The sequence below is a fragment of the Pelophylax lessonae genome (genome assembly GCF_965119305.1).
Source record: "Pelophylax lessonae genome assembly, chromosome: 11".
NCBI classification, from domain to species: domain Eukaryota; kingdom Metazoa; phylum Chordata; class Amphibia; order Anura; family Ranidae; genus Pelophylax; species Pelophylax lessonae.
The window spans coordinates 209,622,897-209,647,077 of NC_138778.1; the positions used below are offsets into that span (position 1 = coordinate 209,622,897).

Genomic DNA, 24,181 nt, shown 5'->3' on the forward strand with positions numbered 1-24,181 from the left:
TTGGTGGTAGTGCCCTAAATTGAGGCATTTCTGGATTAGAGTATATAACTTTATCTTTGCCCTCACGCAAGTTAACCTGATCAAATCCCCGAAACATGCCTTACTGGATGGAGTGGTGGAGGAGGCCCCGAGATACCAGAGAAAACTCATCAATTATATTTTTGTGTCTGCTAAAATTGTCATTGCCAGGTCCTGGAGCTCGGCAGCCATATCATTTGATTAGCTCAAACACAAATTATCCTGGGTCATGATAAATGAGCGTTTATCTGCGAATTTAAAAGACAAAATGAAGGTGTTTGAGAGGGTGTGGGACCTGTGGGTAAAATACTTGGCTGCTAATCCCAGGGCACTACCTGATTAAATTGTTTGTTGGTCTGTAATACTGTAGTGCGTGGTCCTCCTACCCAGTGCTGTAATTTGGCCTAAGCCGACAAGGCCCAGGCCTAGGGCGGCACTTTTCAGGGGAGCAGCCCCCCTCCACCTGAGACTCTATTGGCCACTGGTTGCTAGAGCCGCCCCTCTCACCCCCTCTCTCTCTCTCTCTCACTCACCCCCCTCTCTCTCACTCTCACCCCCCTTCTCTCTCTCTTACCCCCCTCTCTCACCCCCCTCTCTCTCTCACACTCATCCTCCCTCTCTCTCACCCCCACTCTCTCTCTCCCTCCCTCACCCACCCACCCTCTCTCTCCCACCCCCTCTCACCCCCCTCTCTTGAGATCTCAGGGGTTCATTCTGGGACTTGTAGTTCTTCAATTTTGGAGGGACTCCCATCCGTTAAAAAGGAAGGAGAGGGGAAAATTTACTTTGGAGGGGGACGCCCAATTTTAGTCTTGCCTAGGGCAGCACAAAACCAAAATACACCACTGCTCCTACCCTTTCTCCCCCCCCCCCTTTTTTTCCTTTTTCACTCTCTTTCCTTCACCTTTTTTCTGGGTTTTCTAGCCTCTCTACTGGTAACTACAATTTCTCCTTTTGACAACCCTGGGAATAGGCTTGTTCTAGGGGTTCACATGCTGCGATTGCCCCCCCCCCACAATGGGGGCCGACAGCCGTTGAGCATGTGACGAGTGTACTCCAGGTTTTAACTAGTGAACACATGTCTTACTCAGAGCATTTTTTCTCAGAAAATAGGTGCAGGAACTAAACTACGACCCCCCCAAAACCCCCTCCCCAAACTGGTCAAAATTTCACTAACAGTGGAAGGGTCTTAAAAGGGGCATTAAATACCAGGAATGTATTATGTACAGAGTTTGGTGGGGTTACACACAGAGTGCAGAGTTCGGTGGGGTTAAACACAGAGTGCAGAGTTCGGTGGGGTTAAACACAGAGTGCAGAGTTCGGTGGGGTTACACACAGAGTGCAGAGTTCGGTGGGGTTATACACAGAGTGCAGAGTTTGGTGGGGTTACACACAGAGTGCAGAGTTCGGTGGGGTTAAACACAGAGTGCAGAGTTCGGTAGGGTTACACACAGAGTGCAGAGTTCGGGAGTGTGCTATGTACATAGTGCAGAGTTCAGGGGTGTGGTGCTTACAGAGTTCAGGGGTGGGCAACACACAGAGTGCAGAGTTTGGTGTGGTTAAACACAGAGTGCACAGTTCAGTGGGGTTATACACAGAGTGCAGAGTTTGGTGGCACAGAGTGCACAGTTCAGTGGGGTTAAACACAGAGTGCAGAGTTCGGTGGGGTTATACACAGAGTGCAGAGTTCGGTGGCACAGAGTGCAGAGTTCGGTGGGGTTAAACACAGAGTGCAGAGTTCGGTGGGGTTATACACAGAGTGAAGAGTTCGGTGGGGTTAAACACAGAGTGCAGAGTTCGGTGGAGTTAAACACAGAGTGCAGAGTTCGGTGGGGTTAAACACAGAGTGCAGAGTTCGGTGGGGTTAAACACAGAGTGCAGAGTTCGGTGGGGTTAAACACAGAGTGCAGAGTTCGGTGGGGTTATACACAGAGTGCAGAGTTCGGTGGGGTTATACACAGAGTGCAGAGTTTGGTGGCACAGAGTGCAGAGTTCGGTGGGGTTAAACACAGAGTGCACAGTTTGGTGGGGTTAAACACAGAGTGCAGAGTTCGATAGGGTTACACAAAGAGTGCAGAGTTCGGGAGTGTGCTATGTACATAGTGCAGAATTCAGGGGTGTGGTGCGTACAGAGTTCAGGGGTAGGCAACACACAGAGTGCAGAGTTCGGTGGGGTTAAACACAGAGTGCACAGTTCAGTGGGGTTATACACAGAGTGCAGAGTTCGGTGGCACAGAGTGCAGAGTTCGGTGGGGTTAAACACAGAGTGCAGAGTTCGGTGGGGTTAAACACAGAGTGCAGAGTCCGGTGGGGTTAAACACAGAGTGCAGAGTTCGGTGGGGTTATACACAGAGTGCAGAGTTCGGTGGCACAGAGTTCAGAGTTCGGTGGGGTTATACACAGAGTGCAGAGTTCGGTGGCACAGAGTGCAGAGTTCGGTGGAGTTATACACAGAGTGCAGAGTTCGGTGGCACAGAGTGCAGAGTTCGGTGGGGTTAAACACAGAGTGCAGAGTTCGGTGGGGTTATACACAGAGTGCAGAGTTCGGTGGAGTTAAACACAGAGTGCAGAGTTCGGTGGGGTTAAACACAGAGTGCAGAGTTCGGTGGGGTTATACACAGAGTGCAGAGTTCGGTGGGGTTATACACAGAGTGCAGAGTTCGTGGCACAGAGTGCAGAGTTCGGTGGCACAGAGTGCAGAGTTCGGTGGGGTTATACACAGAGTGCAGAGTTCGGTGGGGTTATACACAGAGTGCAGAGTTCGGTGGGGTTATACACAGAGTGCAGAGTTCGGTGGCACAGAGTGCAGAGTTCGGTGGGGTTATACACAGAGTGCAGAGTTCGGTGGCACAGAGTGCAGAGTTCGGTGGGGTTATACACAGAGTGCAGAGTTCGGTAGCACAGAGTGCAGAGTTCGGGAGTGTGCTATGTACCGAGTGCAGGGTTCAGGGGTGTGCTGCGTACAGAGTTCAGGGGTGGGCAACACACAGAGTGCAGAGTTCATCCTTCTTCCACAGCTGCTTAGCTCTGCATCCCCCATCCACATCTCACTTTCATCCCTCTTCTTCTCTAGTACTTCCCCCTCACACTCTAGGTGGCTTCACCTCTCTCATTTGCAGAGAGATCATCCAGTGGGGGTGTCAGCATCCGCACTGCACCCCAGGTACCGGTGTAACGTTAAAAAACCATACCCCGTGGAGAAACCATACCCTCGTCACTTCCGGTCTGAAACTGCTGAGCAGCGCAGCAGTGCGCATGCTCAGAGCCCCGGAAACTTCAAGGAACAGCAGAGAAGATCAGAAGTACGCATGCTCGGAGGGGATGGAAATAATACGGAGTATGTGTTTAACGTTATACTTGCCGCGATTACAATAAAAAGCTCCTCTGCAACATTGCTCATCCCCGCTGGTATCCCTGTCACTTCCCTTATGTCGGCTAATAAATATGAAATCGGCAGCGGGTGTATGAAATGAGATATGTCTGCTCCGTGAGCCGCTTTTATATTAATTAGCCGAGATGAGGGAAGTGACAGGGGAAGGAGCGGGGATGAGCAATGTTGCAGAGGAGCTGTTTTAATGTAATCGCGGCAAGTATAACGTTAAAAACACTACTGTGAGAAAACCATACCCTCCGGAAGTGACGAGGGGTATGGTTTTCTCACGGGTATGGTTTTTTCACGGAACACCGGCATCTCCTTTGTCCCCATGCTGCACTTGGAAAACACAGGAAGTCAGATCTTTGTGTTTATGAGTGATAGTGGTGAGCAGGGAGCAGAGGACCTGAGCCAAAGGTGGTGGAACTGAGTTCACCAAGTTCCAGCTGAAACAAAGCTCTGCTCTTACTATAATAACACTAGGTATGAGAGACATGCTTTGGCGTAGCAAATTGAGGGTTGCTTGCCTTTGGTCGGGGACAGACCGCGATGTGTTACGTCAAAAATGGAAACGTACCCTTGTTACACGAGGTGTCTATCGCATTGTACAACTTCTGTGAACAATTTGTGCAATACACCGAGCGTGATCCATTCACCATTTTCCCCAAACTGACTCACCAGATGGGGTGGCTGGTTAAATTATAAACCAGCAAATGTGAATTTTTGCAAAAAATTTCCATTATTCCTACAAATGATCGCTCCCATCTTCCCATACATGGACTCTTATAGGATGTGTGAGGGTATGTAGTGGTTTAACGACTATTTACTGCGGCAGTCAGCCCCTCACAGGCAAAGTGACGTAGGTCTACATTGCTAGCCTGTGAGGCTCTAGGGAGCGAGTGCGCTCCCGCTCGCTCACAGACCCCCCCCCCCCCCCCGCGCGTGTGCGCGGCGGACCCCGATGTCCGCCGCTCACTCGCGATCATCGGTTACACCGGGAGAAAGGCAGGTGGCTAATGTAAACAAAGCCGCCTGTCATTCTCCCCTGTGTAACAGCAGAGATCATACGGTTCTGCTATGTAGGACCGTAGATCTCTGCTGTTACATCACTAGCCACATCCAATCACAGTAAGAAACACGCCCCTAGGGACACACTTAACCCCTCCCTCTCTAATAAAGTTAACCCCTTCCCTGCCAGTGTCATTTTTACAGTAACAGTGCATATTTATAGCACTGATTACTGCAGTATTGTCACTGGTAACCCCAAAAGTGTCAAAAATGTCAGTCAAGGGTCCGATCTGTCCGCCGCAATGTCGCAGTACCGCAAAAAAAAAAAAAATCGCAGATCGCCGCCATTACTCGTTAAAAAAAAAACAATAAAAATGACAAAAATCTTTCCCTTAGTTAGTAAACGCAATAACTTTTGCGCAAACCAATCAAAATACGCTTTTTGCGATTTTTTTTTTACCAAACATATGTAGCATAAAACAAATTGGCCAAAAATGTTAAAAAAGTTTGATTTTTACATTTTTTTGGGGGGGAATTTCATATAAAAAAATGTGAAAAATATTGTTATTTTTGCAAAATTGTCGCTCTTCTTTTGTTTATAGCGCATGATCAAAAAAATCGCACAGGTGATCAAATACCACCAAAAGAAAGCTCTGTTTGTGGGAAAAAAAGGACGTCAATTTCATTTGGGTACAGCATCGCACGATCGCGCAATTGTCCGTTAAAGTCACGCAGTGCCGAATCGCAAAATAGGCCCTCGTCAGGAAGGGGGTAAAATCTTCAGGGCTTAAGTGGTTAAAAGAAAGAATCCATATAGCGTAATTCTGTAAAAACTTCAATTATTTATTAAAAAACAATAGCGGCCCTCACATTTCTACCCGACACTAAGGTATAAAAGCATTCATCCTCCTTGGCTCCGGCCGCGTACTGAAGCCATGAGTATGAGTCTGACCTGCGCGGGGGTGATCCCTTTCTTGTTAAATTTTAATTTTACTAATAGGTGTTCCTCATTTCCATCTAAAAAAGTTGGAAGATATGTGTAATGAATATGTCCCCCTGGGGTGGTGATATCTGACACTGGGTGTTGAATCACATGTCCCCTCCTGGATGCTGTGGTTCCTCCCAGCAGACACTAGGTTACTATAAGACTGACCATGGTGGAAGGAACCACTGCCTCCAGTGGGGGACACGCTATTGAAAAGTGTGGAATAGGAGCAATACTTGGAGCTCTTCAACAGGGTGAGGGCTCTTATTCAATTATTATTATATTAATCAGAGCAACAGGGTCACTTCAAAACTCAACTCTAGCCAAAGCATTTCTAATTTAGGTTTAGGGAAAATATGAAAGCGTTTGAAGTGAAGAGAGGGGGGGGACACAGAGAGCAGTAAAGGACTGGCAGAGACTCTGCCCTCGCCCCATCCATGAAATGGTTTCGAGATTTTAAATTGCTCTTTAATGTGTCATGTGACCCCAGCCTGGGCACTGATGGGACAGTGGTAGGAGCCGCAGTGTGCGTCACATGAGCCCCGGAACCCTGTGTGCTCGCTCGCTGTTTCCGGGGGAATGTTAGAGACGGCGCACACTGAAGATGGAGGCGCGGCAGGAGGAAGCGGTGCGAGAGTTTGTGCTGGTTACCGGCTCGGAGGAGGAGAGGGCCCGCTTCTTTCTGGAGTCCGCCGGCTGGGACCTGCAGGTACCGGGGCAGAGGGGCTGGGGGGAGTCTGAGGAGAGGGGGGAGGGAAGAATCGCATTGTCATCCCGGCTGTCCAACACTAAATTCCTTCCCCCTCTTTTATCCATATCATTCTACCCCATTATATTCCTTCCCTGTCCTCTGTACATCCCCCCACCTCTGTATATACCTTCCCCCCACCTATATACTGCCCCCCCATCTCTGTATATACCTTCCCCCACCTATATACCTTCCCCCCACCTATATACTGCCCCCCCATCTCTGTATATTCCTTTCCCCCACCTATATACCTCCCCCACCTCTGTATATTCCTTCCCCCACCTATATACCTCCCCCACCTCTGTATATTCCTTCCCCCACCTATATACCTCCCCCACCTATATACCTCCCCCACCTCTGTATATACCTTCCCCCCACCTATATACTGCCCCCCCATCTCTGTATATTCCTTCCCCCACCTATATACCGCCCCTATCTCTGTATGTATATACCTTCCCCCCACCTATATACAGCCCCCCCACCTCCTGTATATTCCTTCCCCCCACCTATATACCGCCCCTATCTCTGTATATTCCTTCCCCCCCTCCTTTATACTGCCCCCCACCTCTGTATATACCTTCCCCCACCTATATACCGCCCCTATCTCTGTATATTCCTTCCCCCCCTCCTTTATACTGCCCCCCACCTCTGTATATACCTTCCCCCACCTATATACCGCCCCTATCTCTGTATATTCTTTCCCCCCCACCTATATACCGCCCCTATCTCTGTATATTCCTTCCCCCACCTATATACCGCCCCTATCTCTGTATATTCCTTCCCCCACCTATATACCGCCCCTATCTCTGTATATTCCTTCCCCCCCTCCTTTATACTGCCCCCCACCTCTGTATATACCTTCCCCCACCTATATACCGCCCCTATCTCTGTATATTCCTTCCCCCACCTATATACAGCCCCCACCTCTGTATATACCGCCCCTATCTCTGTATATTCCTTCCCCCCACCTATATACCGCCCCCCACCTCTGTATATTCCGCCCCCCACCTCTGTATATTCCTTCCCCCCCTCCTTTATACTGCCCCCCACCTCTATATTCCTTCCCCCCCCCTTTATACTGCCCCCCCATCTTTGTATATTCTTTCCTCCCCCCCCCCCCTTGTCTATTTACTGCCCCCACCTCTGTATATTCCTTCCCCTGCCCCCTCTATATACCACCCCCCCCCCCTCCCCAATCTCTGTATATTTCTTCTCCCCCAACCTCTTTATATTCCCTGCCCCCATCTATGTATATTCCTTCCACCTCTGTATATTCCTTCCCCCCCCCTCCTTTATACTGCCCCCCCATCTTTGTATATTCTTTCCTCCCCCCCCCTTGTCTATATACTGCCCCCCACCTCGGTATATTCCTTCCCCTGCCCCCTCTATATACCACCCCCCCCCACCACCTCTGTATATTCCCCCCCCCTCCCCCAATCTCTGTATATTTCTTCTCCACCCAACCTCTTTATATTCCCTGCCCCCATCTATGTATATTCCTTCCACCTCTGTATATTCCTTCACTGCCCCACTCTATATACCACCCCCACTTTTTCGTTTTTAATTTGCAAAGATTTTAAACTTTGCACGTGGTATGGGGTATTGTTTGTAGACTTTTGAGGAAAATAATGAATTTTAATCAATTTTGGAATAAGGCTGTAACATAACAATGTGGAAAACGTGAAGCGCTGTGACTCCTTCCCCTGTATACAGCCCCCTCACCATATATGCGGTCTCTGTCATTTATATACGGTCAGACTGCCTTATTTTGCATATTTAGTAAATGAAAAGGGACAATTTCTTATTGGAACTACTGAGAGTAACTTTTCTTTATTGGAAACTACCGGTACTTCTACCCAACAGTATTCAATACTGGCTACACCTGGTGGCTATATAGTAGGGCATAAAGGGTTAACTGACAGTGGATAAGACATCTGGTACACCTGTCCCTTCCTCACCTTTCCTGTCTACCTGCTGTCACCTGTCTGTCACACCCATCTGCTCTGACATTAGAGTCCTCCTTCCTGGTATTACTGCTTCCTGCAGAGGCTTACAGATAACACAAGCCTTGCTTGCTATTATAATATATATGATATACAGAATGTACAGACATAGGTTGAAAAAAGACACAAGTCCATCCGGTTCAACAGACAGTGCTTACTACTAGGGAAAACACCTGGCTTAATCACTTTTAATGACAGGCTCTTTAAAAATGCACACTTAAAACTTAAAGCGGAGTTCCGGCCTCGGGGGTGAAATTTAGATAAAAATACCCCCGGGACAGTCAGGGTTAGTACATTCCACAATAAATAGCCTCTGTACTGTCCCGGGTCGCTCTTACCTTTTAGAAGAAATGCTTACCTTGAAAATTTCTTCTCCCGCGCTGCCATCTCAGGTGTGGGCAGCTGAAGCCAGCGCGTCCTCTTCTGCGGCCTCTTCGGTGACGTCGGAGTCCCAGAATGCCCTCCACCGGTCCCGCTCGTCACCTCCGGTGCGAGCGCGTCATCCCTCCACAGCTTCTGGGCATGCCCAGAAGCTGTTTAGCAGGGAATGAGGCGCCGCACCGGAAATGACGAGCGGGCGCATTGACTCCTGGGAGCGATGACGTTCAGCTCCCAGGAGTCATCGCAAGCCGGAAGTGACGCCGCGGCCGCCAAGGGAGGAAGTGGAAGGAAGGTGAGTATATTTTCTTCTATAACAAGGTAAGTGAAAAAAAAAAAAAAAAAAAAAAGTTGAAGTGGTAGGCGCTTTAATATGTGAAGTCGAAAACAAGTGTGAATGAGCCCCTACAGTCCTGTTTACACCTTGCTTTTGCTTTGCTTCAAAAACGTATACCTCATGTCGCTTTGTTGGCGATTTAAAGCCTCCATAGAAGCCTAACCATTCTCGCTTAAGGCTTCATCGAAGCATCAAAAAAGCATGTTGAAGCGGTAGACGCTTTAAACCCTTGCAGGCCAGCCCCTGTAGTTTACTGTGGCAGGCTTGCTCTATTACGCGAAACGGCTTACTTGTTCGTCGCTTCTTGTAATAGACAGTGGGGGTGCGCGCACCGCCGTTGAAGACAAGCACACATACCAGTTGGTCAGAGGGGGAGCCAATCAGCGGGCCTGGCAGATGCAATGTACACAGGCCACCCGCAATCGCTCCCCATTTGTGACAGATCGGCGGTCTGCCGATGTAAACAAGGTAGACCGCCGTTCTGTCAGAGAAACACAGGGATCCTGTGTTTCTACTACTCCACGTCATCGCTCCCAGGAGTCAGTGCACCTGCATCGGCCCTGCTCGTCACTTCCGGTGCGGGTGCCTCATTCCCTGCTAAACAGCTTCTGGGCATGCCCAGAAGCTGTGCAGGGATGCCGCGCCTGCACCGAAAGTGACGAGCGGGGCCGGTGCAGTGCATTGTGGGACTCCGACGTCACCAAAGAGGACGCGCTGGCTTCAGCTGCCCACATCTGAGATGGCAGCGCTGGAGAAGAACTATTCAAGGTAAGTATTTCTTCTTACAGGTAAGTGGGACCCGGGACAGTTCAGAGGCTATCCATTATGGAATGTACTAGCCCTGACTGTCCCGGGGTTATTTTTATCTACATTTGACCCCCAAGGCCGGAACTCTGCTTCTGCCTTCCGACAAGTAATGTGTGTTGAAGCCGAAGCAAGTGTGACTGAGCTCAATGAATCACTGACCCGAAACGACTTGGATTAAGAAATGTTATTAATGAAAGGGAACCTCTCGTGGGAAGAAAATGTAGGTGCTGAAATAGCGATTCTTGATGCACCAACTACATGGTATGATTTTTTTTTTTTTTTTTTAGGGGTAATGAAGCTCTGTGTAACTAGAGGAAACTATGAAGTCCTTATGTGTTTGGGAACAAATGCGCAAAATGCTGAAGACCTGCATTCCTTGCATTCATTTCTGAACACATAGGGGCCTAAACACAGGTACCACATAGTACAGCATTCAGCTGCATGCCTATTGGTGTGTGGGGGGGGACCTACTGCAGGTAGATGGCCCTGTGTTTCAAAGGGCCTAACAAACACTATAGCTAGCCACGGATGGGTAGGATATAGAAAGTGTGCTACATATGTACACAATCACTGGTGGTACCTTCGTCCTATAATATCAATTACACGATAGAACATTGGACTGAGGCACTAGGACTTTCATGGTATGGTATTAACTACACACTACTTCTATTTAAAATTCCCAATATTTTTTTTACAACATTTCAGATTAAAAACACATCCATACAATGGATAGGAATGACGCAAATATACACTTGAATAGTTTGAGACAAAATATGTAGTAATGCCTCATACACACGCACCGATTGTCGGCCGTGAATTTTCGGCCACCGGCCGATTGTCGGCTTGTTAGTATGATGCTTCCGACAACCGACTGCGACTTTTCGGCCAAACAAAATCTGGTGTGCATGCTATAAAATTTTTTTAGCCGTCAACAGAACGGCCGATTGTTCGTCAGTCAGTACAGATTTCAGCAGACAAAAATGTGATGAGCAAGACTGGGCATGCTCAGAGAAGAAAAAAACACACGGAAAGTAAACCAGCACATGACATCACTTCTGAAGTTGGTTGTTGTTGGCCGATAAAATTTGTGTGCAGTCTAGAGCACATTTCAACCAACACAACAACACTGGACAAAAGACGGCCGATCGGTCGGCCAACAATCGTTGCTTGTGTACGAGGCATAACGCGATCCTGGCAGAACCTGGCTTCCTCTAACAGATTGGACAGTGAATGGGGGTGTCCAAGGTATGGAAAGCCTCAAACAATATAGTTCCAATCTTGTATTCTACATATTTTGCGGGGTATCCGCTTCTTCAGGAGTTGTTTTATAGAGGATCTATGGAAAGAATCTAGACCAAAAAAAAAAAAAATATGCAAGAAAATTTGAAAACCTAACAAAATCTGTATATGTGCTGAATATGCATACAGAATACGTTGTTAGTGAATTACTGAAACACAACTATATATGCAAAAACTAAAATAAGTATATATGCAAAAACTAAAATGACTATATATGCAAAAACTAAAATAAGTATATATGCAAAAACTAAAATAAGTATATATGCAAAAACTAAAATGACTATATATGCAAAAACTAAAATAAGTATATATGCAAAAACTAAAATAAGTATATATGCAAAAACTAAAATAAGTATATATGCAAGAACTAAAATGACTATACAGTATATGCAAAAACTGTTGTCCACGTCAACAGCACATGGGGCGACGACACCAATTGGCAGTCTCCCGGGTGAGTGTGGGAGCCAGGTGGACGATGGATAATGATAAATGCTAATAAAGGTAAGAGGTGCATAGTATTATGTTATATTGAAGCGAGACTCAAAAATAGTCCAACGTAAAAAAAAAAGGCAGAGGGGGGGGGGGTGGGAAAGGAAGAGAACAGGCGGTTATCATACTACCCCTCAGACATTTCAACTATCACCATGGCACCCAATTTTTACACACCTAAAAAAAAAAATTGTTAAATTGTTCTAAGCGCTGGACGCTCAGACAGCGGTAAAAGATAGGCCAAAATAGGCAGAGAGCAACTTCTCATAAAGGATCTGTGGGCAGACGATTGAACCTAAAGAATTTATTATATATGTTTGGTCATAAAAATAGGCTTACAGCCATAAAATGTATTTCTGAACAGATAGTAATGTAAAGGGTCTCCCCTTATAATGACTAGTTGTGGTTCATACAGGATATGTGGTGGAAAACATTTATCCACATATGTCACGCAGATAATGACGAACCAGGGTGCAGTAAATAAAGAATCTAACCTATAAGAAGAACAAGAGGAAACATCCAATATTAATCTGCCAATAGTGATATACAGTATCTCCACAGAAGTGAGTACACCCCTCACATTTTTGTAAATATTTTATTCTATCTTTTCATGTGACAACACTGAAGAAATGACACTTTGCTACAATGTAAAGTAATGAGTGTACAGCTTGTATAACAGTGTAAATTTGCTGTCCCCTCAAAATAACTCAACACACAGCCATTAATGTCTAAACCACTGGCAACAAAAGTGAGTACACCCCTAAGGGAAAATTTAACGTGTCGATATTTTGTGTGGCCACCATTATTTTCCAGCACTGCCTTAACCCTCTTGGGCATGGAGTTCACCAGAGCTTCACAGGTTGCCACCGGAGTCCTCTTCCACTCCTCCATGATGACATCACAGAGCTGGTGGATGTTAGACCTTGCGCTCCTCCACCTTCCGTTTGAGGATGCCCCACAGATACTCAATAGGGTTTAGGTCTGGAGATATGCTTAGCCAGTCCATCACCTTTACCCTCGGCTTCTTTAGCAAGGCAGTGGTCGTCTTGGAGGTGTGTTTGGGGTCGTTATCATGGAATATTGCCCTGCAGCTCAGTCTCCGAAGGGAGGGGATGATGCTCTGCTTCAGTATGTCACAGTACATGTTGGCATTCATGGTTCCCTCAATGAACTGTAGCCCCCCAGTGCCGGCAGCACTCATGTAGCCCCAGACCATGACACTCCCACCACCATGCTTGACTGTAGGCAAGACACACTTGTCTTTGTACTCCTCACCAGGATGCCACCACACACGCTTGACACCATCTGAACCAAATAAGTTTATCTTGGTCTCATCAGACCACAGGACATGGTTCCAGTAATCCATGTCTTTAGTCTGCTTGTCTTCAGCAAAACTGTATGCGGGCTTTCTTGTGCGTCATCTTTAGAAGAGGCTTCTTTCTGGGACGACAGCCATGCAGACCAATTTGATGCTGGCTTGGTGTCACCCTGTTATGGGTGGCTGGCTTGCAGTAACACTGGTGGCTGGCTTGGTGTCACCCGGTTATGGGTGGCTGGCTTGCAGGGACACTGTGGTGGGTGGCTGGCTTGGTGTCACCCTGTTATGGCTGGCTTGCAGGAAAACTGTTGGCTCGCTTGGTGTCACCCTGTTATGGCTGGCTGGCTTGCAGGAACACTGTGTGGTGCCTGGCTGGCTTGGTGTCACCCTGTTATGGCTGGCTTGCAGGAACACCGTGTTGTGGCTTGCTGGCTTGGAGTCACTCACTCACCCTGGCCTGTTGTGGCGGGTAGCTGGCTTGCTGGAACACTTGTCACATTGGAGGGTGGCTGGCTTGGTGTCATCTGGGTGGTTGGTTGCTTGCTCGCTGTGCTGGCACCCTGTTGTGGTGTGTAGCTGAGGCCAGGGCCTGTGGGAGGCGGTCTTAAGTGCAGTGCACGCTGTGCAATGGCGTCACGTACGGGCCGCGCAGGCGTGGGAGGCGGTGTTTGAAGGCATAACGTGCGCGTGCAACATACGGAATGACGTCACGGAAACATTGGCAATATTGGTAAATCCAAAGGCCGATACAGATATTGCGGGGAAAGTGCATATCTGCCCCCGATATGTTGGTGTTGACAATAATCGGTCGATCTCTAGTATGCATATTCAGCACATATACAGGTTTTCTTATGTTTTCATATTTTCTTGCATATTATTGTTTTTTGTCGATAGTCTTTTCATTGATCCTCTTTTTAAAAAAACTCCTGACGAAGCGGATACCCTGCAAAATATGTAGTTTACAAGATTGGAACTATATTGATTGAGGCTTTCCATAGCTTGGACACCCCCATTCACTGTCCAACCTATTAGAAGTCAGGTTCTGCCAGAACCGCATTGATAGATATAGAGATATATATATATATATATATATATATATATATATCTATCTATATTTGTCATTGAACTATTCAAGTGTATATTTGTGTCATTCCAATCCACTGTGTAATACCGTACCATGAAAGTCCTAGTGCTTCAATCCAATGTTCTATCGTGTAATAGATGGATACAAATGTAAACAACATTTTTTAGGAAAATTTAAAGATTTCCAGTCCATGACTTTGACGTTTAAATACTGTTGTATGGCAGAATCTAGCTGCCATAACCCTGGTATTTTATTCTGTGGGCGATTAGGTGTCGGTTAAAAGTGGTCCCAGTGGCAGATTTGCCATGGGATAACACTTGGAGGCGACGGGAGAGGTGGGTCTAAAGTGGCCAATGACTGGGAAGGAAGTTGAGTGAGGGCAAGATACCCCCCCACTTGGCTCTAAGCCCTTGGAGGACCGGAGTGACATCTGACGTCACTTCCAGTTCTCGGGCTTAAGTATATATATATATATATAAATTTTTTGCTTTGAAGTGTAAAAGAGAGATTTGGGTCTTTTTGACCCCCAGATCTGTCAGTAAAGAGGACCTTTCATGCTTATTTCTATTACAAGGGTTGTTAAAAAAAAAAAAACAGCGCCCCATCCCTCCGTGCTCACGCGTGGAAACCAACTCATAAGTCACACCTGCATATATAAACGGTGTTCAAACCACACGTGAGGCTGCGCCGTGATCATTAGAGCAGAGCAATAATTCTAGCACCAGACCTCCTCTGTAACGCTAAACCGGCAACCTGTATAAAAAATGTAAAGCATCGCCTATGAATATCTTTGAAATACCGTAGTTTGTCGCCATTCCACGTGTGCGTGCAATTTTAAAGCATGACATGTTGTTGTGTATCTATTTGCTCAGTGTAACAGCTTTTACAACATAACAAGAAAACTTTACTGTGTGCGTGCGTGTGTTTTTTTTTTTTTTTTTTTTTTTTTTTTTTTTTTTTGTTTTTATTTGCATTTGAACGACTGCTGTGTGAGATAAAATATTGCAACAATCGCCATTTTATTCTCTAGGGTCTCTGCTAAAAAAAAAAAAAAAAAATTGTGTGTGTGTGTTTATATAATATTTGGGGGTTCAAAGTAATTTTTTTCTAGCGAAAAATGCTAATTTAAACTTGTAAAAGTTTTTAGAAAAGACCTGGTCAATAAGTGGTTAAAAAGTGGTCATTGAAGGACCAGAATGCCATCCTGGCAATCGGGAGAGGGTATGCTGTGACACGGCAAAAATAGGTATAAAGCCAATAACATTGTAGAAAAGAACATCACAATTCGTATCGGTCCAGACATATTACTATGGATCGAAGCACAGTGTGATTTCCTTAATCTACCGGTAGTTTTTCTTTGCGATTAGGTGTGTGTGTATGTAAAATTTTATATATATATATATATATATATATATATATATATATATATATATATATATATATATATATATATATATATATATATATAAAAAAATTTCACACAATATTTATTTTATACTTTTTTTTTTTTTTGTGTACCTAGTTGGCATTGGCAAGTTTCTATGAAGATGGAGGAGATGATGACATAGTGACACTACCGCAGCCACCGTCGGGTTCCACTTCTCGTGGCTCTGGGCCCAGGTAAGGATGTTATGTCCCATCAGTCTGTGAAGTAAAACAGCAGCCATACTCTTAGTTTTGGATGGGGTAAAAAAGGGTTAGAGCCCATTCACACTGCAGCGACACGACTCTGTACTACTTCGGGGGTGACTTGTGAAGTCCAGTGCACCGCGACTTCGGCGCGACTTGCACGGACTTCATATAATGAATGTCTATGCAAGATTCAACATGTCTATGCAATGTCTATGCAACATATGCCGTTATTGGCACCTTTTCTATTGTTGGCAAAATGCCGATAACACCGTTTTCAGCCAAAATTTGGATGCATCTGTAAACGGACTTTCCGGTTATCAGTACCTCCTCATGTGCTGTCACAGCGTGAGGAAAAGAGAGCCGGTAACCCACAATTCTGACAGGCACATTTACACTTATTATTATCAGTGCCCATTGGTGCAGTCTCATTGGTTTTCTATCAGAAATGAGGAAAAATGGGTTTGTTTTTTTTTTTATTTTTTCAAAATTTTCGGTTTCTGCTAAAAGCTGAAAATTGGCTTTGGCAGGAAGGGGGTGAAAGTGCCCGGTAGGCAAGTTGTTGACCTCTTCTTACCCACTTAAGCCCCGAAAGATTTTACCCCCTTCCTGACCAGGGCCTATTTTGCGATTCGGCACTGCGTGACTTTTAACGGACAATTGTGCGGTCGTGCGGCGCTGTACCTAAACGAATTTGACGTCCTTTTTTTTTTTTTTTTTTTTTTTCCCCACAAACGGAGCTTTCTTTTGGTTGTATTTGATCACCTGTGCGATTTTTTTTTTTTTTTTTTTTTATTATCATGCGCTATAAACAAAAAAAGAGCAACAATTTTGCAAAAATAACAATATTTTTCACATTTTTTTATATGAAATTCTCCCCCAAAAAATGTATAAATCAAAATTTTCTAACATTTTCAGCCAATTTGTTTTATGCTACATATGTTTGGTAAAAAAAATCGCAAAAAGCGTATTTTGATTGGTTTGCGCAAAAGTTATCGCGTTTACTAACTAAGGGAAAGATTTTTGTTTGTGTTTTTTTTTTTTTCTTCCAGTACTGCGACATTGGGACGGACAGATCGGACCCTTGACTGACATTTTTGACACTTTTGCGGTTACCAGTGACATTTCTACAGTAATCATTGCTATACATATGCACTGTTACTGTAAAATGACACCGGCAGTGAAGGGGTTAACTTTTTTTGAGGGAGGGGTTATGTGTGTCCCTAGGTGCGTGATTCTAACTGTGATTGGCTGTGGCTTGAGGTGTAGGAACAGTGATCAACGGTCCTACATAGTAGAACCGTATGATCACTGTTCATACACGGGGGAGAATGACAGGCGGCTTGTTTACATTAGTCGCCTGCCTTTCTCCTGCTCTAACGTACGTTCGCTAGTGACCGGCGGACATCGGGTCCGCCGATCACACGCGCGGGGGGGGGTCCGTGCCTCCGGCGGCACGCTCGCTCCCTAGACCCTCACAGGCTAGCAACGTAGCCCTACGTCGCTTTTCCTGTGAGGGGCTGACCGCCGCAGTAAATAGTCGTGCGGTTAATATAGGGATATCTGATCCTGTGACAACGGTGTAAAAGGTGTATTCTCGTCACTTCCTGGTTTGCCATCAGAACATGAAGTGAAAGAAAATGTTTTATTGGGGCACAGCAAAGAAACGGATTATGGTTGTTTTAACCAAAGGTCAGATTAGTGTTCTATACTTTTACCTTTTTTAAAGAAGGTAACAATTTTGTCATAGTCTTGCAGTTCTCCATAAAACTGACGTATTGTTTTACCTTCAGCGACCACAGAGTGACTTCTTTCAGAGACCTGGTGCACGCACAGGAGGAAGAAGAGGAGGAGGAAGAAGGTCAAAGGTCAGTTTTTATGTTTGATAAGTTAGTCGAGATGGTAAACCAAAATTGCAGTTGTTTTTAATTCCGCATAAAAAAAATGTTTGTCCATATAAAGTTTTGTTTGTATTTTTTTTTTCGTAACACTGTTATAGTTTTGGGGTGTTTCACTTAGTTATGTTTCCTCCCCTTACCCTCTAGATCAACTATTCCTAATCTGGGTTCTGTGGAACCCTAGGATTCCTTCAGAGTTTTCTAGGGGGTTAGGGATTCCTTGAGCGGGACTGGCTGACCTCCCATTTTTTATATATCCAGAGCCAATACCAGTAGGCAGTGTCGTTGGCGTGCCATCAGTGATCTCTTTAGCTGTCTGTGAGGGTGGAATTCTGACCACCACCACTGTAAGTGGGTTTTTTTCCCACTGACCACTAATGTAAGGGACTTTTTTTTTCCACTGCACCCCAGTTGGTTTTAACGGGGTTTCCCCAGCACCTGAAAATGTTTTTAAAGAGTTCCCCTATATAGAATATCTATATCTCAAAAAAAAAAATTAAAGAACACTTTGAAAACACATCAGATTTCAATGGGGAAAAATGTTATGCTGGATATCTATAGTGATATGGACTGGGTAATGTGTTCGGATCTATACTGGTATGGACTGGGTAATGTGTTAGGATCTATACTGGTATGGACTGGGTAATGTGTTAGGAACGAAAGGATACCACATTGTTTTAAGGAAATGAAAATTATCACCCTACAGAGGGCTGAATTCAAAGACACCCCGAAAAAATCAAAGTGAAAATGATGCAGCAGGCGAGTCCATTTTGCTGAAATTTCAATGCACTAACTCCAAAATGGTACTCAGTAGTTTGTATGGCGCCCACATGCTTATATGCATGCCTGACAACGTCGGGACATGCTCCTAATTGGACGACGGAAGGTTTCCTGGGGTATTTCCTCCCAGATCTGGACCAGGGCATCACTGAGCTCCTGAACAGACTAAGGTGCAACCTGGCAGCATTGGATGGACTGAAATCTAATGTCCCAAAGGTCTACTGGATTTAGGTCAGGCGAGTGTGGGGGCAATTAAATTGTATCAATTCCTTCTCCTCCAGGAACTGGCTGCATACTCTCGTTGCATCAGGCTCAGCATTGTCATGCACCAGGAGAAACCCAGGACCCACTTCCAGTGTAGGGTCTGACAATGGATCCAAGGATTTCACCCTGATGCCTAATGGTAGTCAGGGTGCCATTGTCTAGCCTGTAGAGGTTTGTGCGTCCCTCCCATGAGTTTGCCTCCCCAGACCATCACTGACCCACCACCAAAACCGGTCATGCTGAACAATGTTACAGGCAACAAAACATTCTCCACAGCTTCTCCAGACCCTTTCACGTCTGTCACATGTGCTCAGGGTGATCCTGCTCTCATCTGCGAAAAGCACAGAGCGCCAGTGGCGGACCTGCCAATTCTGGTGTTCAATGCCAATTGAGCTCCACGGTGCCAGGCAGTGTGCACAGAGCCCACTAGAGGACGTCGAGCCCTCAGGTTATTTTGTAGGGCTCTGGCAGTGCTCATCCTGTTACTCCTTGCAAAAAGGAGAAGATACTGGTCCTGCTGATGGGTGAACGACCTTCTAGGGCCCTGTCCTGCTCCTGAGGTGTGTGCGTGTGTGTTTTTTTGCTACAGTGTTAAAGAAGACGTACAGCCACAGCTCGTTTGGATGTTCTCCTGTGGATCACAGGAGTGCAGTTTGTTTTGCACCTCTGCAACCTGTTTTCAGCAGGTAGTGGGCTGAAGTCTGCTGACATCACAGAGCTGGTCCAGGCTCAGGGAAGATTGCGACCATATGGTCAGGATCAGCCCACATGCCTGGACTGCCACCTGGCTCAATCCCTCAGTGAGTCGCTCAGTTAAAAACGTCCCTCAAGCGCCTATGCAAAAGATACAATGGACAGCACACAGTTCTGTTAACATTATCAAAACATGAAGCCTTAGCATCGCTTCAAAATTGAAGCCTCATGTTGAGTCAGGAGGCATTTGAAGCCTTTTAACGCCTCCCATTCCAGTTTATGGTTAAATAAAGACCATAGTCCATCTAGTTCAACCTGTGTAGGTGTGTGTGGCAGTAATAATTTCCCATACCCCTGAATGTTTTGATCCTTGAGATGTACGTCCCAGAGTCTTTTAAACTTAGCCATACTCCCTGCAGTTGCCACCAATTGTGGTTGTAGAGAATTCCACAGTCTTGTAGCCCTAACAGTAAAGAACCCCCCTGCGTTGCCTGAGGTTAAAGCGCTTATCCTCTAATCGCATTGTATGTCCTCGAGTCCTCATGCAATCCCTTCGAATGAACAGCTTTTTTTCTAAGCTGAGATCCCCATTGAGATATTTATAAATTGCTATCCTGTCCCCCCTCAGACGTCTCTTCTCCAGGGAGAATAAATCGAGCGATTGCAGCCGCTCTTCATAGTTAAGGTCCTCACCCCCTAATCAGTTTAGTTGCCCTTCTCTGGACTCTCTCCAGCTCCAACACATCCCTCCTGAGCTCCAACACATCCCTCCTGAGGACTGGCGACCAGAACTGGACAGAATACTCCAGATGCGGTCGGACCAGAGTTTTATATTATAAAGTGGAAGGATTATAGTTTTATCTCTGGAATACATCCCCTTCCTTATGCATGCTAATATTCTGCCGGCTTTGGCAGCTGCGCTTGACATTGCATGCTATTGCTAAGTTGATCTTCTACTAAGACTCCCAGATCTTTCTCCATTTTTGATTCCCCAGTGGTCCCACCCTAAAGTGTATTGTGCTTTAATGTTTTTAGTCCCCAAGTGCAATACCTTACTCTTCTCCACATTAAACTAATTTGCCATGTACTTGCCCACTCTGTTTTGTTCAGGTCACTCTGTAAGATTTCTGCCTCATGATGTGACATCTGCAAAAACTGAGATTGAGCGAATTATCCCATCCTCAATGCTGTTTATGAATAAATTGAACAAAATTGGTCCCGGACTGAACCTTGGGGGAGACCCCACTTACCACCTCGGACCAGTCTGCGTACGCGTTAATAACCACCCTTTGGATACGCCCCTTTAAACAGTCCGTATCCAAGAGCACACCTTGTGGTCGATGCCTGCAAATCTTATTTAATATATCAAGCATTTGTGGGGAACTGTATCAAACGCCTTAGCAAAATCCAGGTACACCACATCCACAGGTCTCACCCCCCTATCTAGTTCACAGCTCACCTCCTCGTAGAATGTATACAGATTGGTTTGACAAGAACGCCCTTTTGTAAACCCGTGGTGATCACTGCTGATGATGTTGTTGTCTTTAGCCAACTCTTGGATATAGTCCCTTATCGTCCCCTCCAGAAGTTTACATACTATTGACGTCAGGCTTACCGGCTTATAATTTCCCGGTATATGCCTCTGCCCTTTTTTTGAATATCGGTATCGCGTTTGCTTTCCTCCAGTTACCTTGTACAGTCCCTGTCAAAATACTATCTGCAAAGATCAGGAATAGTGGTCTAGATATAACATTACGGAGTTCTTTGAGTACTCTCAAATGTACGCCATCCGGGCCTGGTGATTTGTTTGTGTTAAGTTTATCCAGTCTTTCCCTAATTTCACCCTCTGTTAGCCATAGCGGCAAGTCCAGTGAACTGCTAACCATACAGTCATAGTCAGTGTACCCCTCCTTTTCCTGTGTAAAGACAGAGGAAAAGAAAGCTTTGCAAATGCTCTGGCAGACCGTTGCGGGCCTTCAGTTTATTTCCTGTAATGTGGGGCAGTTTTAACGCACCTGAACACTCAAATGCTTGAAATTGCACGTTTTTAACTTGCCGCTTGTAAAACGCCAGTCTAACGCCATTAAAGCTCAATGAGATGAATCTTCACGCCCATACTAATGCTATAGGAGTTTTTTAAGCTTTATAAATTTAGTCAAGTGTGAACAAGCCCTTGGAGTCGGCAGGGGACAGATGCAGTATCGGACCGATGCTGCATGCACCTAGGTAAGTATGATTATAAAATTAAAAAATAATAAAATCTCGTACTTCTCAAGTTATGCAGTGCCATTCCACCCCTCCTCTCATAATGCCTATACTAATACTGAAGCCGCTATGGCCTCCTCCTTGGAAACATTGCGTAATATTGTATATCGGGGGGAGGGTGCCTGACTGCCCAGGGACAACCATGCTGCGCATTACATTATCCATTTTTTACCACCATACAGGTCCCTCTCAAATTATCATATTCTGATAAAGTTCATTATTTTCTGTAATGTACTGATAAACATTAGACTTTCATATATTTTAGATTCATTACACACAAGTAGTGCAAGCCTTTTATTGTTTTAATATTGATGATTTTGGCATACAGCTCATGAAAACCCAAAATTCCTATCTCAAAAAATTAGCATATCATGAAAAGGTTCTCTAAACAAGCTATTAACCTAATCATCTGAATCAACTAATTAACTCTAAACACCTGCAAAAGTAATTTCTTGCATGGTTTTTTCTCTCTCTGCCCATTGCGAGGTGGGCTGTTCTTCTTCTTTTCCTTTTTTTGGTCTTCTGCTTTTCCGTTTTTTTTTTAACTCTTTTGGGGGTCTGGCTGCTGGAGGGGCATTCTTGACTCAGGCTCCGGAACTCTGGTTTGGGTTTTCTGCTATGGGCCGGGGATGCTTTATACTATTTGACTGTTAGTGGCAGCCAGTTGGTTTCCCCTTCTGGGGAGGGAAGCTGGGGGGGGGGGGCTTCACCCTTTCGTGGACACAGTTTGTGCCCATTGGGGGTGTCTGGGGGGGGGAGCCCTCTGCTGGCTGATATCTTATTGGAGCTTGGTGAGTCCTCTGGACTCTTGATGTATCTCCTATTGAGGGGACTATCACATTTGCGATTTTAATGTATTTTGCTGTTTATTTTTCACACTGACTGCCTAGTTGCTAATACTGTTTGGAGTCATGTTTTGTTATGTATTGTCCGGGTACGGAGTGCCTTCTCGCAGGCTACCCCCTTATTCTTGCCTATGTTTTCTACATTTTCTATTTTATGTTGTACTACTGCAATGTGGTGTTTAAATCAATAAACTATTGAATACTAAACACCTGCAAAAGATTCCTGAGGCTTTTAAAAACTCCCAGCCTGGTTCATTACTCAAAACCGCAATCATGGGTAAGACTGCCGACCTGACTGCTATCCAGAAGGCCATCATTGACACCCTCAAACAAGAGGGTAAGACACAAAGAAATTTCTGAATGAATAGGCTGTTCCCAGAGTGTTGTATCAAGGCACCTCAGTGGGAAGTCTGTGGGAAGGAAAAAGTGTGGCAGAAAACGCTGCACAACGAGAAGAGGTGACCGGACCCTGAGGAAGACTGGACTTGAGGCATTTTGGCATTTCCCTCTCCCCAGTGTCAAGTACCCACAGTCAGTGATGGTCTGGGGTGCCATGTCAGCTGCTGGTGTTGGTCCACTGTGTTTTATCAAGGGCAGGGTCAATGCAGCTAGCTATCAGGAGATTTTGGAGCACTTCATGCTTCCATCTGCTGAAAAGCTTTATGGAGATGAAGATTTCATTTTTCAGCACGACCTGGCACCTGCTCACAGTGCCAAAACCACTGGTAAATGGTTTACTGACCATGGTATTACTGTGCTCAATTGGCCTGCCAACTCTCCTGACCTGAACCCCATAGAGAATCTGTGGGATGTTGTGAAGAGAAAGTTGAGAGACGCAAGACCCAACACTCTGGATGAGCTCAAGGCCGCTATTGAAGCATCCTGGGCCTCCATAACACCTCAGCAGTGCCACAGGCTGATTGCCTCCATGCCACGCCGCATTGAAGCAGTCATTTCTGCAAAAGGATTCCCGACCAAGTATTGAGTGCATAACTGAACATAATTATTTGAAGGTTGACTTTTTTTATATTAAAAACACTTTTCTTTTATTGGTCGGATGAAATATGCTAATTTTTTGATAGGAATTTGGGGTTTTCATGAGCTGTATGCCAAAATCATCAATATTAAAACAATAAAAGGCTTTCACTACTTCAGTTGTGTGTAATGAATCTAAAATATATGAAAGTCTAATGTTTATCAGTACATTACAGAAAATAATGAACTTTATCACAATATGCTAATTTTTTGAGAGGGACCTGTAGTGTCCCAATTTTCTAAGGGTTCCTGGGATACCTCTCCTAATAATCCACTCTGGTATAATCCCATGCTGCATCAACTCCTTACCCCCACTGGAGAACCTTCTCAGGTCCACGGAGTCTACTAAACTGATATCTAGTTACTACTCTGCTGACTCACTCTAACCCTAAATTCATAGCAGCCAAGCACCGTTGGTCTAGTTTGGATATCCAATTTTCTGAGGATGAGTGGGAGGAATTTGTGGATACCTATAAAAACACTGTAACAGCTTCGAAGGACAAAATTATACAAATATATATATTTTTTTTTTTTATCATAGTCACATCACCCAAGAACGCTTGCATAGAATGGAACTACGCAGCTCCCCTGAATGCTTTAGAGGTTGTGGAAATGAGGCTGATTTTATGCACTGCTTCTGGTCCTGTCCGGTGATTTCGGACTTTTGGTCTGAAATTGGTGGATTTTTATCTACTGTGTTAGGGATTCCCAATATCCTTCACCCTAAAAATGTGTTTGTTTTGCATTTTGTTTACCTATCTCTCCCTATCCATGTTAGAAAGATGTTACGTATACTGTATTCCTATGCCAAAAAGACTATCCTATTATGTTGGAAGGGACCGTCACGACCCTCCATACATACTTGGCTACAGCTGGTTAATAATGCCCTACCTCTGTACAAACTCACCTTTGAACTATGAAAATG

General features: G+C 45.3%; 1 protein-coding gene across 1 annotated transcript in view; it reads left to right on the plus strand.

Moving 5' to 3' along the window:
- Positions 1-5,939: 5,939 nt before the first annotated feature.
- NSFL1C (NSFL1 cofactor) overlaps positions 5,940-24,181 on the plus strand; it is a 52,296-nt gene continuing 34,054 nt past the window's right edge. Inside the window, exons 1-3 of the mRNA XM_082273051.1 lie at positions 5,940-6,093; positions 15,370-15,467; positions 17,270-17,344. Of these exons, the coding sequence (XP_082129177.1) occupies positions 5,989-6,093; positions 15,370-15,467; positions 17,270-17,344 (278 nt within the window). The 5' untranslated portion in view covers positions 5,940-5,988. The remainder of the gene's footprint in view (positions 6,094-15,369; positions 15,468-17,269; positions 17,345-24,181) is intronic.